Genomic DNA, 16,712 nt, shown 5'->3' with positions numbered 1-16,712 from the left:
CATTCGACGGAAATCTTCTTACTAGTCTCTGCACGTCGACGAGGACGTCACTCTAGCCCACGCGACGCCGTCTGACGTCATACAGGCAATAAGAGGTCCTCGACGACGTGCGGACGTCAGTACCAATCATTTTTTACGTGCATGAGAACAACCAGGCAATGCAATGAAAGAGCAAGGCAACATCCCATTATATTGTAAAAATACACAACATTGTATGAATAACTGTAAATCTTTTTATATAAATATATATATAAAACTCTCTCTTTTTAAAATATATACACACACCAAGTATATACACAAAGATATATACATATATATAAATATATTATATACACATTTATTGCACCCTCAAAGACCAAGAGGAGCGCACTCAAGGATTACTTGGTAAGACCAGAAAGGCAACGGGGAGGCGGGTGGGACCGTGAGGAATCCACAGGTAGCTAATGTATCCACCAGAAAAGTCGTTACCGAAGGTAAGTAACTCGTTCTTCTGATGGATACAACTACCTGTGGATTCCTCACCTCATGAATAGAGTCCCAAAGCAGTACCACGCCCGGCGGTGGGTGCCTAAATGGTCAAACCAAGAAATCCTGCAGCACTGACCGTGCAAAATGGCCGTCCCTTCTAACCTCAGAATCCAAACAGTAATGTTTTGCAAAAGTGTGAAGGGACGACCAAGTTGCAGCCTTGCAGATGTCGACCACAGGAACACCCCTGGCCAAGGCCGAAGTGGCCGACTTAGCTCTGGTGGAATGAGCTCTAATGCCCTCAGGAGGATCCTTCTTTGCCAAAGAGTAACATATTTTAATGCAAAGAACAACCCACCTGGATAGTGTTCTCTTGTGGACTGCCTTTCCTCTCCTCTTGCCCACGTATCCAATAAACAGCTGATCCTCCAGCCTGAAATCCTTTGTTCTATCAATAAAGAAGCTCAACGCTCTCTTTGGATCCAGACGGTGCAGTCTTTCTTCCTCTTTGGAAGGATGAGGCGGAGGATAGAACGTGGACAAAGTAATTGCCTGAGCCAAATGGAAGGGTGAAACAACCTTCGGGAGGAAAGCAGCCTTGGTCCTCAACACCACCTTATCCCCATAAAAAGTTGTATAAGGGGGCTTTACTGATAAGGCCTGCAACTCACTCACTCTCCTTGCTGATGTTATAGCTATCAGGAAGACTGTTTTTAAAACCAAATACCTCAAGGGGCAAGAATGCATAGGTTCAAAAGGGGACCCCATAAGGAAAGTCAGGACCAAGGACAAATCCCATTGCGGCATAACGAATGGCTTTGGAGGATATTGATTTAGAAGACCTTTCAAGAATCTGATAACAATAGGGGATTTAAATAAAGATGGTTGGTCTGGAAGACATATGAAGGCTGACAAGGCCGATAAATAACCCTTAATGGTAGCCACTGCACAACCTTTCTGCGCCAGAGACAGAGCAAAAGACAAAACGTCCGATAGATGAGCATGCAAAGGATCAATCTGCCTCTCTCCACACCACGCAACAAATTTAGACCACCTATTAGCGTAGATAGATTTAGTGGAGTGTCGCCTGGCCGCTAATATAACATCCACTACCTCAGGCGGGAGAGAAGGAACTCAGGTTGCCCCGTTCAATCTCCAGGCATGTAGGTGCAGACTCTGGAGGTTGGGGTGTAGAACCTGCCCCTGCGACTGCGAGAGGAGGTCTGCCCTGAAAGGGAGACGGAGCGGCGGGCACATTGAGAGTTGGAGAAGGTCGGAATACCATACCCTCCTTGGCCAATCCGGAGCTATTAGGATGACTAGAGCCCGGTCCTGGCGAATCTTCCTCAATACTCGAGGAATCAAGGGTATGGGAGGAAACGCGTAAAGCAACTGGCCGCACCAGGTTATTTGAAACGCGTCCCCCAACGCTCCCTGCATCGGATACTGAAGGCTGCAGAACAACGGACAATGCGCGTTCTCTCGAGTGGCGAACAGATCTACCCGAGGAAACCCCCACCTCTGGAAGATTAAACGGACTTGATCTGGATGGAGACGCCACTCGTGGTCTGCCGAGAAGTGGCGACAGACTGTCCGCACGCACGTTCAAAACTCCGGCCAGATGGTTTGCTATCAAGCAAATCCGATGGTCCTTTGCCCAGGACCATAGTCGAAGAGCTTCTCTGCAGAGAAGGTACGACCCCACTCCTCCCTGCTTGTTTATGTACCACATCGTGGTAGTATTGTCCGTTAGGACCTGTACCGACTGACCACGAAGGGAAGGGAGGAAGGCCTTGAGAGCCAGACGTACAGCCCGTAACTCTAACAGATTGATGTGAAACATCTGTTCCTCTGGAGACCAAAGACCTTTGATCTCCAGATCCCCCAGATGAGCTCCCCACCCTAGAGTGGAGGCATCCGTTATGACTGTGGCCACTGGTGGCGACTGCTGGAACGGCTTTCCTTGTGAAAGATTGTTGCTTGCAATCCACCACTTCAAATCCACAGCAGCATCTCTGGAGATCTTGACAGTACCCTCTAGATCCCCTCTGTGTTGAGACCACTGCCTTCGGAGGCACCACTGAAGAGCCCTCATGTGCCAGCGAGCATGCGTGACCAACAGAATGCAGGAGGCAAAAAGACCGAGCAGACGAAGGACCTTGAGGACTGGAACTACCGCTCCATTTTGAAACATTGGAACCAAATCCTGAATATCTTGAATCCGCTGAGGCGGAGGAAAGGCCCGACCCAATGTTGTATCCAGTACTGCCCCTATAAACAGGAGGCGCTGAGAGGGCTCTAGGTGAGATTTGGGCTCGTTCACCGAAAAACCCAGGTCGAACAACAACTGGGTTGTTGACTGCAGATGATGCGACACAAGCTCCGGGGACTTGGCTTTGATCAACCAGTCGTCCAAGTAAGGGAATACTGCTATCCCCTTCCTTCTGAGTTCTGCCGCAACCACCGACATCACCTTCGTGAAGACTCGAGGTGCTGAAGTAAGACCAAACGGAAGGACCGCAAACTGATAGTGTTGCGATCCCACCACAAACCGGAGATACTTCCTGTGTGACTTGAGTATCGGGATATGAAAGTAAGCATCCTGCAAGTCGACAGACACCATCCAGTCTTCCATGTTCAACGCCAAAAGCACCTGTGCTAGGGTCAGCATCTTGAACTTTTCCTGCTTGAGGAACCAATTCAAGATCCTCAGGTCCAGAATTGGTCTCAAACGACCATCCTTCTTGGGAATCAGGAAATACCTTGAGTAAACTCCTCGACCCCTTTCCTGCTCCGGGACCAACTCCACCGCGCCCTTTGAAAGGAGGACTTGCACCTCCTGTTCTAGCAACAGGAGGTGTTCTTCTGAACAATACGAAGGGCGGGGCGGGATGAGGGGCGGGAACTCCCGAAAGGGAAGGGTGTAGCCTTTTCCCACAACACTGAGAACCCAAGTGTCCGATGTAACAGTCTTCCATTTGGTGATAAAATGCTGTAATCTTCCCCCTACAGGAGAGGAGTGAGTGGGAAATGGTGGAAGCCTAAGGCTGCTTCCCCTGCTGCACCCCGCCAGAGGATGAGGAAGAGGCAGAGTGCTGCTGAGAGGCTCCTCTGGTGCGGACCCTACCTCTCCCCCTGAAAGATCTATAGGGATGGGAAGAAGCAGGTTGCTGATATCTCCCCCGAAAGGAAGAGGAGGAAGAGCCACGCCCAAATCCACGAAACCTCCTGAAGAATCTGGAAGAGGCCGTGGAAGGAGGAGCTTGGAGCCCTAACGACTTAGCCGTGGCCCTGCTTTCCTTAAAACGTTCCAAGGCCGAATCAGCCTTAGCTCCAAACAGTTTGTCCCCATCAAACGGGAGATCCAACAATGTGGACTGTACATCTGCCGAAAAGCCCGAGTTACGGAGCCAGGCCTGTCTCCTTGCCACCACAGTTGTGCCCATTGCCCTGGCTACCGAGTCGGTGGTATCCAGTCCCGTCTGGATAATTTGGGTCGCAGCAGCCTGGGCATTTGAGACAAGATCCAAAAGACCCTGGGGAAGCTCTGTAAACGAAGAGAAAATGTCATCCATTAGAGCATGAATATACCTCCCCAGGATACAGGTTGCATTGGTGGCTTTTAACGCCAGACTGCAGGACGAAAAAATCTTCTTCGACTGCGCCTCTAGCTTCTTTGAATCTCTGTCCCCAGGCACCGTCGGAAAAGAACCAGGCGCTGACTTGGACGAACAGGAGGCCTGCACCACCAAGCTCTCCGGCGTAGGGTGCCTAGATAGGAAACCAGGGTCAGTTGGAGCCGTCCGATACCTCCTGGCCACGGCTCTGTGAACTGCTGGGGAAGATGCCGGCCTCTTCCACACCTCTAACACCGGATCCAGCAGAGCGTCATTAAATGGTAACAGAGGCTCCGCCGCGGCTGAGGCCGGATGTAACACCTCTGTTAAAAGGTTTTGTTTTGCCTCCACCACCGGCAAAGGCAGGTCCAAAAAACTAGCTGCCTTCCGTACCACTGCATGAAAGGAAGCAGCCTCCTCAGTATATTCCCCCGGGGACGAAAGGTCCCACTCAGGGGAAGTGTCCAGCCCACTGGCCGACTCCAGTCCACGCAGCCCATCACCCGAGTCCTCTAGCTCTCCTTCCTCTAGGGCTCGTTGGTACTCCTGCTCTTCTAATACACGGAGAGCACGTCTCCTTGAATGAAGTCGTTGCTCAATACGCGGAGTCGACAATGCCTCCGCCGAAGATCGGCGCCGATCTTCAGAAGCCACCGACGCCACAGGTAACTTCGGCGCCGACGGAAGAGCAGCTGAAGCAGATGGACCCACCGGAGTCACAGGCCGAAATCCCGACGTCGACGGGATGGAAATCCCCGGGGCCAATCCTTCTGAAGCCACCGGAGCGGCCACCGGCGCCGACACTGGCGCCGAGCCCACGTTCCCAAACGGGAGAAAGGGCATAAAGGGTGCCGGCCGAAGAGGCGCAGGATCACCCAAAGAAAAGGCCAAAGGCCCAGCCGGAGCACCCCCTGGAGCCATCTGTTGGAAGATGGCATACATCGCATTCAAGAATGCGGAACTATCGGCTCCAGGGGTGGGAAAAGCCGGATACTGGGGTGCCTGTCTCGGAGGCGACCCAGACGCCGGCCTCGGCGTCTGCGCCGGAGAAAACACTTGAGGCTCCAATACCTCAATCACCGACGCCTGTCCAGGTGAAGTTGGAGACGCCGGAGAGGGCAACGGCGTCGAAGGATGCGGCGTAACCGTGGGACTGACCTCCCATGTCCTTCGGCGCCGATCCGAAGACCTGGAACGAGTCTCCTTTGAATGACGCCGAGATTCTCTACGGCGCCGGGAGTCTCGATGACGCCGATGTCTTGGGGAAGAAGACTTCTTGTGATGTTTCTCCTTTGACTTGGCCATAAACAGCTTCGCCTCACGTTCCTTGAGGGCCTTTGGATTCATGTGCTGACATGAATCACAAGTCGAGACGTCGTGGTCGGAGCTCAAACACCAAAGGCAATCGGAATGAGGATCCGTCACCGACATCTTGCCTCCACACTCACGACAAGGCTTAAATCCAGACTTTCTCTGCGACATTATTACCACAGCGAAAGACTACGCAGCAAGATATACACTGTAACCGCAAGAGTAACAGTTGCTCCCTCGAAGATAACCGTTTCGAATGCACAGAAAAAAGGGAACTGACGTCCGCACGTCGTCGAGGACCTCTTATTGCCTGTATGACGTCAGACGGCGTCGCGTGGGCTAGAGTGACGTCCTCGTCGACGTGCAGAGACTAGTAAGAAGATTTCCGTCGAATGCTGGCGCCATGGGAGTATTCATGAGGTGAGGAATCCACAGGTAGTTGTATCCATCAGAAATGCCTACTTTCTGGAGTGTGCATGACATAGTAACGACAGCTCATCTGGATAGCTTTGAAATCGGCATTTATTGATGGCATTTATATTGAAACAATTGGAACGAGGTTGGTGTTTTGGGTCACGTTTGTCCAGCCTTCCATGAGATTTCTGAGTATATATGAAAATCAGACCTGCCAACTCACACGGAAGCATTGTCCGATAGCACTAAGTGAGCTGAAAAACCCTGCAAGGAGTGGATTTCCAGTTACTGTGTGAAAGCTCTGTGCACCAGACATCGGTTTGGGGATTTGCATCCTTCCCAGAATATAGGCAGTAGTCTCGGAAGCCTTTTTAAAAAAAAAAAATTCAGGAAGCCTGGGAGAAGCTGCTTACGCAGTGCCGGGCTCTAAGCCACACCCTCTCTGACCCCATCCCTTCATGGTTGGCCAGCTGGTAATGGACTCGAAACCCCATCCCAGTCCAGATCATGCCCCTTAAAAGCCCAGCCCCTCCCCTCTCCCAGTAAAATAATGTCAATGATGGGGAGTCTGGAAAATAAAACACACTTAAGGTGATGGGAGGAATGCTTGCAATTTAACTAACCACTGGCAATCACTTGGGACAGCATACCAACCCATCATTCTTTTGCCCACCATGCCACATTAGTTTGGACCCAGTAGTATGCAAATCAGCTTGGACCCTGTGCCTTTCAGAAACAGTCCAGCCTGAACTGCTAGGTCAGGTCTCAAATGAACCGGAACACATTCATTTGCTGCCTAGGACATGGTGAATATTCAGCTTCCCTAACCAAGACAGAAAAAAAATAAAAAAAAATAAATGGAAAATACATGATGCAGACTTGTACACTCCAAGCCACTAGCACGCATTACCTGAAATTATACCCTGGAGATACATTATGGTCCGATTCTCTGTTGTCAAGACGACGGAATGTATACTTTGGGACACAATTGGCTGCTCTGCGATCAAGATCACAGTCCCAGTTAATCTGTATAGCCATGACACCACCCTAGAGAGCCAGGACAAATGAAAAGATTGAAAGTGCAATCCTAATTTTCAAATTCAGTCTAATTACATTCTGAAAAAAACACTTTACATCAGAAACATAAGCTTTAACAAACAAACTCTGGTGAGACTGCTAGAGCATTGAATTTAGTTTTTAGCATGCAAGATAGCAGGTTACAGAAAATGACCACCAACCAAAGGATAGGTGCCTGGAGAGGGATGGCCTGTTCTAGGCACAAGGAAAAGGCTAGATCTGCTGGTAAGCACCTAATATTTAGTCCTGTTTGCTGGTGCAGCTGACATGATTCTTGGTACTGTGGAAGGTGCTGAAATAATAAGTATATTCAGTGTCAATGATTCCGAATCTGCATGGAGACATGATTTTCAGGCACACCCTGGAAATGTACTGCAAACTTCTCCCACAGGAGCACAGGGGACCAGGGGTACAGACAGTAGTAAAGGCAGTCATGCACAGTGGCCATGAAGTCAAAGAAAAAGGGGAACGAGGATGGCAGAGAAGGGAAAAGGGATCAGAGGAGCACAGCATAAGCTTGGTGGAAAGCAAAAAGCAGTACAGTTAACGAAGAATCAACTAACTTAAGAAATGCTCCAATGAATGTAGAGTTTGATGCAGAGAACCACAGATCAGCAGCCAAGGAGATCACATGAGCACCACTGTGGGCCTACACGTGTTGGCAGCTAGTGTGGAGCTGCAGAGGACAGACTGTAGTAGAGGGTGTAACACTGCCACCAGGAGTTGAGCTTTGTGGGCTGAGAAGCTCCACAGATGAGATGTGTCCTAGGCAGATGCTAGGTCCTACCACAGCACTGCATGCGTCGGTCATTCAACAGCAGATTGGGATCGAACCAGTAGTTCTCCTAAAGGAGGAGCATCTTTGTGTTCCTGCACGTGTCCTCAGCTGGTGCCGCACTGATGAAGAGAAACTGGTCAGACTGCTAAGCAGCATCACAGGACCTCTACATATGAGGCCTTTGAAATCAGGTGTTGTTGCTCCTTGGGTTAAAAACAAATCAGCTACTGTTCAGCACATCTCGCTACAAGCTCTTACAATCTGCAAAGGCATGCTGCAGCAGAAGGGGTGGTGCATATCATACGGTCTTCTGTGCTGCCAGCTGTGGCATCACTGCCACCTGCACTAAACGGCGGACAACTTTACTTTTGTCAATCAATTAATCAGGATTTATAAAGTATGGTTAATCACCCGATAGGTTATCCAGGCGCTTGCAGGTCCTGAAAGCTTATTCGAACAGCCAGGTCGTGAAGGCCATTCGGAATTCCGGAATGATCTGGAGGTGCTTGCTGTGGCTATTTCAGGTTTTTGCGGTGATGTGAGAGAAGGAGTGTCCTCCAATTCTGCTCCGGTAGATGTGGGGAGTATGGACAAGTGAAAGGGAGCGTAGTCTTGACAGTTGGTGGAAGTTCAGGTGGTGGTTAGTATAGGTGGGTCCTTGGTTGTGTAGAGCCTTGTGTGCGTGGGTGAGCAGCTTGAATTGGTAATTTTTCTGTACGGGGAGCCAGTGGAGTTGCCTGAGGTAGGGTGTGATGTGGGTTTATCGGAGAAGGCTGAGGATGAGTCTGGCCGTGGCGTTCTGTATGGTCTGAAGCCTCTGTAGGAGGTGTGCGGCGATTCCTACTTAGAGGATATTGCCGTAGTCCAGCCGGCTGGTGTCGAGGGTCTGTGTCATGGTGCATCTTGTGTGTAGGGGTAGCCACATGAAGATCTTACGTGGCATGGCAAAGTGAGGAAGCAGGCAGACGGCGATGATCTGTGATTTCATGGTGAGCTTGTAGTCAATGTGGATTCCAAGGTTTCTGGCATGGTTAGAGGGTATGGGTGCAGGTCCTAGGTCTGATGGCCACCAGGAGTCATTCCATGCGTTGCTGCTACTGCCAGAGATCAATACTTCCTTCTTGTCTGTGTTCAGCTGCAGGCAGTTCTTCATCCAGTGAGCGATGCTCGTCATGCACCTGTGGAAGTTGGTTCTGGTGGTGGAGGGGTCATCGGTGAGTGAGGATGAATTGGGTGTCATCTGCATAGGAAATTATGTTGGAAATTATGTTGAGACCGTAGGATCGAATGATGTTGGCCAGCGGGATCATATATGCGTTGAAGAGCGTGGGGCTGAGGGATGAGCACTGGGGGACACCACAGGTGATCTCCGTGGGTTCAGAGGTGAAATGTGGGAGATGGATCCTCTGGGTTCTTCCAAGAGGAAGGAGGTGATCCATCTGAGCGCATCCCCTTTGTCTTTCCATCAGTATGTGCTGGGATATGATGTCGAAGGCTGCCGAGATGTCGAGGAGAATCAAAGCTGCTTTTTCTCCTTGGTCAATGAGGGTTCGGATGTAGTCGTGGCTGAGATCAGGGCAGTTTTTGTACTGTGATTTCTGCGGAAGTTGGATTTGGAGGCGTGGTGGATGCGATCAGGGCAGATTTGGTGCTGTGATTTCTGCAGAAACCAGACTGGGAGGCGCTGGGTAGCTGGTTCTGCTCCAGGTACGTCAGGAGTTGCTTGTTGTTGATCTTGCCAGTAACTGAGCTGGGAATGGGACAGGGACAGGGAGATTGGTCGGTAGTTTTTGGGTTTGCTAGGATCAGCTGAGGTTTTCTTTTTTGAATAGTGGTGAACATGGATGGAGATCATCAACTTGCAAGTTGGTAAAGCATAGCAGCAGTACTTTGATAGGAGTATGCAGTTTCACTGCACATGCGCTGTAATGGAAGAAAGCATTGGCAACTCCAGGATATGTGAGGGCTCCCAGTACTTCCTGCCATGCAGTCCACTTGTTGAAAACATACACTCCAAACACTTATTTATACTGGTAAAATTAAAAATGCACTAGCCCATTTCTTACATCTCCTTTTGGGAGGAATAGCACTCCACAAATCTCATTCTTGTTATACTTATTTGACAACAGATGGGGCTGCTATAAACAGATTCTAGGGTTGTTTTTGGGTCTTCATCTGGCCCTGTTGAAGGCTCTACCATCACTATCAATGGTTAGGTTTCTACATCTGCACAAACGTGGTCTTATTACTGCCACAATACACCATCTAGACTCATTCAAAACCATGCATTTAAGGGCACACATTTCTTAAATGCAAAGGCCCATGTGGTATTCACTGGTTGGGTGCAACTACGAGACATGTATACATTTGATGCACGCTAACCATTTAAATGTTAGAACAGATTGCAAAACTGCACCGAAACCTGTAATTTGTTTAAACATATCTGGCAAAACTGGCCTTGTATTCTTGGAAAAGTCACTGGAACTACTGATTTATCAACAAATGACACCTCCCAGTTACAATATATTTTAGTGATCTGTCCAAGAATTTAAAGTATGTCCATCTGCAAAAGTGAGGACAATGTCAACTTCAAATGTTGGGTGTCAACAACCTCCTTTCATATTAGGGTTAAAATCTACAGGCAGAAACAAAGCCTTACAGTCATGCACTACATGATGCAACTCCTCAGGCAGGTGTTTCCAAATAATGTAATCAAACTACCTTTGGCATACGGACCAGTGGTCATGCAAACCAATTAAGCTATCTTTGACCAACTGATTAATGCTCATGCAACCAAACTAAACTATCTTTGGCATAGTGACCAATGCCGCCCATGCAAAACAATTGGGAGTTTGTTTTGGGGGCGAGGGGCAAAATACAAAGACAAATGGTAGAGATGTGGCTCGGTGGCTTTGCTGTTATTTTAGAACTTGGAAATCAGAGATCTAATCCAGGCTTTGATACCTTACCAAAATCAAATGTTTCTAAGTGATTTCTTTCAACTCCCAGTGCCCGAACTGAAAATGTGTATTGTAAATTTGTAAAACAGGACTGTCCCGAACTCTCCCAATAAACCTGGCGTTAGTAATTTTATTTCGACCAGACCCCGTACATGGCAATGTTTTACATACAGCACCTCACGTTTAACGTGCCCCAGTAAAATTATTTTCTGTGTCCTGGTCGGCTATTCTTTAGAGCCAGATACATGCTTTCCCAAATACTGAAAACATCAATAGAGTCACGTTTCATTCAGACTGAAAAACTTTACTCTGAAGCCACACACTTTTCTGTTCTGCACAAAGCCTAAACATTGAGCAACAAGAACTTGCTTAAGTGCTCCACACAAAAAATTATTGGTAAAATGGGAAAACATTAATCAATACTTTCAAATACAAACCTGAATGGCCATCTCTTGGAAGTCCTGTTGAGAGTCTTTCACTACCTGTCCAAGCCGAAATATGGGGCAGAAAGGATCCGCGGTTCGACTATACTGGCAATTTTTGAGGTAGTCAGCAGTTATATTGGGCAAAATGTTTCGCCTACAAAAATAAGTAGAGAGGGCAGCATTGTTTACTATGCTTAGGTCGAAGGACAGGGAAGAGCCATACGGCATTACCCTATACAATCACTCAATGTCTGGGCTTAACAGTGCTGAGATCACAGCGCCTGGCTATCAAGAGTACATCAGGAGTTTAAGTGACTACAGCATTAGTGACAAAATGATTGCACAGTAAAGAATCTTGGCAGTAGCACAGCAAGGGAGGAAGTGTCTACCGTGGGTTAATGCTGGGAGTGGGTTGGTCAAGTATTTCAGCAATTAAATTTTTATGTGCCTCCTAGACTAAACTAGGCTGGCCCTTTCTCTTCTAAGGCAAGTATAATTCTAACTTCAATGATAAAATATGTATGATATTTTGAAATATCATCTTAAAGTTTGCCCATATGAATCCTGTTATCACCAGGAAATAGCAAACAGAAAAAATACAAAACCAGGATGATCGCCAAGAGCAGGTCAAGTCTGTAAAACTTTGAAAATTCCATAAAAAATCAAAACTAACTTCTGCTTAGAATAGTAATTTCACACTTCAGAAAAACACCTTACTTGAGTGTTCGGACTCTACACCCTCTGCCACAAAGGAATACTTAATACCAAAGTTACAACAGGTGGAGGTGATAAGCACCATACAAGGCGCAGACATCCAGATTCATGTGCTATATGAAATACCAACTGTAAAGTCACATCTCCTGCCGGAGAGAGGTCATGAAATGTGCCAAGGTATTCACTGGCTTAGCCAAGCTCAAATAGGAGAATAATTTAAATTCGACTTTAAATTGCTCGTGCAAAAAATACTGTTTTTAAAAGTTCTTCTATTAGTAACAATAATGACAGAATATGAAATTCTGCATAAAACAATTCATAATTGTTAATACATTATACCATGCGAGGATTAAGAATTGACAATTACATAATAAATTAATGAAAGTAGTATTAACAATATTAATATCATTGATAAGAACACAACAAATTAACAATAATAATAGGAATACTAACAATCATAATAAAACATTTAGCCCAAGGCCAGGGCTTTAATGGTTGTTAAAAGTCTCAAGCCCTATAATGGGGGATAGGGCCTTTAACTGGTATACCCCAAGGCAGAATGGTTATACTGCTATCAGACCATTCCACCCACTAAGGGAAGAATGATCTAAAATAAACAGGGAGAAACAGAAAGGCAAGCATTTGAATGTTGGAGCCAAAAGCCTGTGCCAACCATGATTGGAACAGGTCAACTCCATTGTCTTCAGTAAAACCATCAACATTCTAGTGTTAATAATAATAAGAATATAAATAGAATTTAATATACTTTAAGGGACAAAAGCGTGAAACAATATGCACTGAATAATAAAACCCATGTTTGATTATATTTGTAAATCACAGTTCACACAGCATAAGCTGATCTACTTTGACCTTGATGCTCGGTCATGTGCCACTCTTGTTATTAGGTTGTAATGCTGCGGGTTCTGATAAAAGTGTGGGTGCTAGGCTGGAGAAAGTAGGGCCACTGACTGCTGCTGGTTGTAAGCAATGCATCTGAAGCCCTGAAATATGGGACTCTATGTGACACTGTAAAGGTGATAATACACTATTGTCCAGAAAGGTTTATTTATGTTGAAGAATTTATGGGTGACACCTAGTTCAGTTGAAAACATTTGCTTGTAGAGAGGCTCTTTACACCATTAAGGCAGAACTTGTTGAACATGCGAAAACAACTCAACAAGCATTTTCAATTGTCACAATCAGAAAATGGTGGAAGTATTCCTCAGAAAGCACGAGAAACTTACTTGGTAAAACCAAACTTAGGATACCAGATGTTGTTTTTCACCAAAACAGTAAAATTTTCAGCATCTTTGAGGACAGCAGGCCTGAAAAAAATAATATTCCATTGTCACTCTGAATCATAAAACAGTGATCACTTTATCAATTACTTTTATGAATGTTTTACAAACACTGCAAATGCAACCATCTCTTTCATTAGAAGACGTATGCTCACACAACCACAAGGTAGCAAGCACCATTGTTTCAAGAATGAAGACGTATTGGGTGATGACAACAGTGATACGAGACAGAAAAAGTTACAAGACACTGTGGCCATGGTGGGCCCTACTCTAATGTTAACTTTATTTATGAGGGAATATTTTAAGTTAATGGGAAGCACTGTTTTTGCTAATAGGAACGCTTTCCTGTATCTAAAAGTATGTAAATAGGAGTCCAAAAATGTCATAGAATTTAGTCCTTAAATGCCCTGTGATGAATACTGCAAGTAGGCACATCACAAATTACACTTTACACAAGCACTGGCATCGCCAATAGGTCTTGATGTATTGATCTGTTGCGTTTTGCCAATGCTAGGCAGTACTGGCCAAAAATCAAAAGGGGGCAGTGGCGTAACATAGGCCCCCGCAGCCCCTGCGGGGGGTGGTGTCTGAGCTGTAGGTGGCCACCTCAGTACAGTACCCTGGCTTGAGAGCTCCTGAGGGACCCTCCGTGTACTTTGGAGGGGGACTCCCTCAATTTGTGTTACACCACTGAAAGAGGGTGAAAGTATGCTGATGCAGCCACCTCGTTACCTAGGTAGCAGCGTGTGTGATGATGTTTGCACATTAATCTAGGAGATAAACAATTTAGTAAGTGATGATTCTGAATAACTTTGAGAACTATGGGATGTACAGGATCTTCCATGCATCCATAGTGTTTGCAACCTTTGTGTACTTAAGTAATTAGTTGGCACATTTCATTAGTCTGCCTCGATGTATTTCACAAAGAAGCGTTTAACAGGAAATAAAATAGAAAAAATACGACATCTGGCAAATAAAATGTTACAAACGTTTAATTGCACAGACTCCCACAAGGGTCCAGTATCAGAAAGCACTGCCCTAGTTTTAACTTGCTCTTCAGATGTATTGTGTGTGCTCTAATACAAGAATATGCATGTGCATTATACAGACGCAACATCTGAGAGAGAGCGGAAGTGTTGGGCGAACCCCCATCCCCATTGATGAGCAATGGCCCAGATGAACCTATGCATTGCTGTTCGAAAATGTGTTTAGTCTATAGCTACTGACGAAACAAAAAATATTCCCCCACCCCTCTCAGCGATGGTCCCCGTGACTGCATGACAAATAGATTCAACATTTCTTCAGGCAGTGCCTTTTTAGGGTTGAGCCTGCGTCGCATGCGTTTTGTTAGCAAGACACTTTAGGAGTTAGAAAAGGGCTCGGAGCCCCGTCCATGTCACGTCAGTGTCTTTCATTGGTTCGTGGGCTTGCCTGTTAAAATCTGCTTGCTTTCATTAGTGGAAGCCACGCATACGTCATGCCTTTTCCGGTGGTAAGCCCTCCTCGAGCGCAGCGACCAAGTACTGAAAACATGCGAGGCTCGCTGTTATCCATCAGGTTTGTGGACTACTTTTTATCGCAGCACGATATCGCTTGGCAGAAGTCAAGCGCTTTGCATAACATCGACCCTGTTGCACTTTTGCCGGTTACGTAGATAATTGCACTTTTGCTGACAGGTTTCACTACGAGTGAACTGTAGCAGCGTGATCGCGCGTTTGTGTTTTCCATTTTATGTGGCAAGAAAAATCCATTTGGGAGTTTACAACTGCTAATAGCTCTAACTCTGGGAAATGCGAGACCCTATTGCATTGCAAATGCTTGTTATCTTCTGTTATCCCATGGACTGCCTAGCATAACCCGTCAGTCACATGCGACCTGCCAGTCACGTGCAACCTGTAAACCATTTGCACCGTGCCAGTTACCTACAATCTGCCAGTGCTCTGTGATATGTTGCTTATGTACAGGGTGTCAGTCATGCTCATGGTGCTGGTTATCTGTCATTTCACATTAACCCTTCTATAATCGCATTTCATACGCTCGACCACAATGCTTGCTTTGTTGGTCACTGGGACCATACATTTTCTGTTGTATGCTAAGGAGGAAAAAAATAAAAGGAGACCGATTAACTGCAATGACTCAACTTGATTGTCGAATTCAATATATTGTTTTCATGTACGCATTGTGGACAATAACCTTCTCCCATGAACACTATTGGACCTGATTGGTCCCTTCACGGTGCCCCCGCATTCACTCCCTTGCCTTCCCCCTCGCCTACAGCAGTCTCAGTTTCTCCCTCTCTCCCTTCACTACGAGAGCACCCCAGTTGTCCCCCGCCCCCCCCCCCGGCCTCCAGTGGGGTAATACTAGCCAGTAGACCCTTCCCAACTCTGTTTTCTTCACAATGGACACACCTAGTGAAACCAGACCTTGCTTATACACATAGCATAGCCTAGCTGGTCTCTGCCCCGATCTGCATTTACTCTCCCCAGCAGGTGAATGATTCCACCCAACTGGGTGAATAATTGGCATCACTGTTAATGTTTCCTTTTGTAATATCCTACTGTATAGGAGTCAATGCATAATTCAACTGCTCTCGCCTCTGTACAATCACACAAATGATAACTGTCTTTGCACTCTATTGAATTGCCATGGATTACTTCTGCAACTTTCTGCCAGGGGCAGCTTCTTTGCAATTTTGAAGGACTGTCGCCCCAGGGCTGAGCCAGGAGCTGAAAGATAAAATATTTCCTTATTGATTTGGGTGGGCTGGTCCACTGGAGGTGGAGAAAAGTGTGCACTTAAGTGTGCATTTGTGTCTGGCCAAACACATATGTGCACTTAGGTTTCTTCAACCCAGCTATGTTGAACAGCCGGGCTGGAGAAACTGCACAGCCCCCAGGGCAGTGTCTGAGCGGCAGTCCAAACTGCTTGGACTAATACAGGATTGATGGGGGAGCCTTTGCTGGTCTCAGTGAATGATGGGACACCAGAAGAAGAGTAGTGAGGCGGAAGGAGGCAGCGGCAAAGGGAAGAGGTAAGTTTAAAAAAAAAAAAAATTGTATTCCCCTTGCCCACCTCTCCCCTTGAGATTTACACCCACTGCCGCTTCCTGCCCAAAGGGATTTCATTCCTTTACTCATGTGTTCTGATAAACTCAAATAAAAATACATAAAAAAAAAAAAAATGTACGCATTGTAAAACACAGCATCTTTATGTTATTCTGTTTCATTCAGTTAATGATAGTCAAGAATTCTGCAGCAAAAGCAGCAAGTTACTTTAGACCGGTGAGGTACGTTTGGTAGCAATATCTAACATTAAATTATGTAAAATGTTTGAAAATAAATGACAGTGTGCAAGCGTGTGGGCTTGAAGCTGCTGTTTGTATGAGTGTCTTGAATCTAAAAAAAAAATGAACCAAAATCATCCCAAAGCAGTCTGAAGCGACCAGCAAAATGAAGCCAGCTGCCGTCACTGACAAACGAAAATATAAGAAAGAGTTACGAGGAAGCCAACAATGGTAACTAATTAAATGACTAGACTAAGCCTTTTTTGTTTGTTTTGTAAAGAACAATAGAATTTGCAGTGACAGCACATCCGCGGTCTCAAGCAAGACCTAAAAAAGAAGAAACCAACGAAATAGACTACCTAAT

The 16,712-nt window shown here is 46.4% G+C and overlaps 1 protein-coding gene across 3 annotated transcripts in view; it reads right to left on the bottom strand.

Annotated features, from left to right (window-relative positions):
* P2RX4 (purinergic receptor P2X 4) overlaps positions 1-16,712 on the bottom strand; it is a 171,348-nt gene that overhangs the window by 21,759 nt on the left and 132,877 nt on the right. For all 3 annotated transcript variants that reach the window (XM_069214891.1, XM_069214890.1, XM_069214892.1), the window contains exons 6-8: positions 13,009-13,089; positions 11,063-11,204; positions 6,721-6,857 (exon numbers count right to left, since the gene is read on the bottom strand). In XM_069214891.1, coding sequence (XP_069070992.1) covers positions 6,721-6,857; positions 11,063-11,204; positions 13,009-13,089 — 360 coding nt within the window. The remainder of the gene's footprint in view (positions 1-6,720; positions 6,858-11,062; positions 11,205-13,008; positions 13,090-16,712) is intronic.

Source organism: Pleurodeles waltl, chromosome 11 (genome assembly GCF_031143425.1).
Source record: "Pleurodeles waltl isolate 20211129_DDA chromosome 11, aPleWal1.hap1.20221129, whole genome shotgun sequence".
Taxonomy (NCBI): Eukaryota; Metazoa; Chordata; class Amphibia; order Caudata; family Salamandridae; genus Pleurodeles; species Pleurodeles waltl.
The sequence above is the reverse complement of the archived record's forward strand: the minus strand, read 5'-3'. Positions and strand labels throughout refer to the sequence as shown.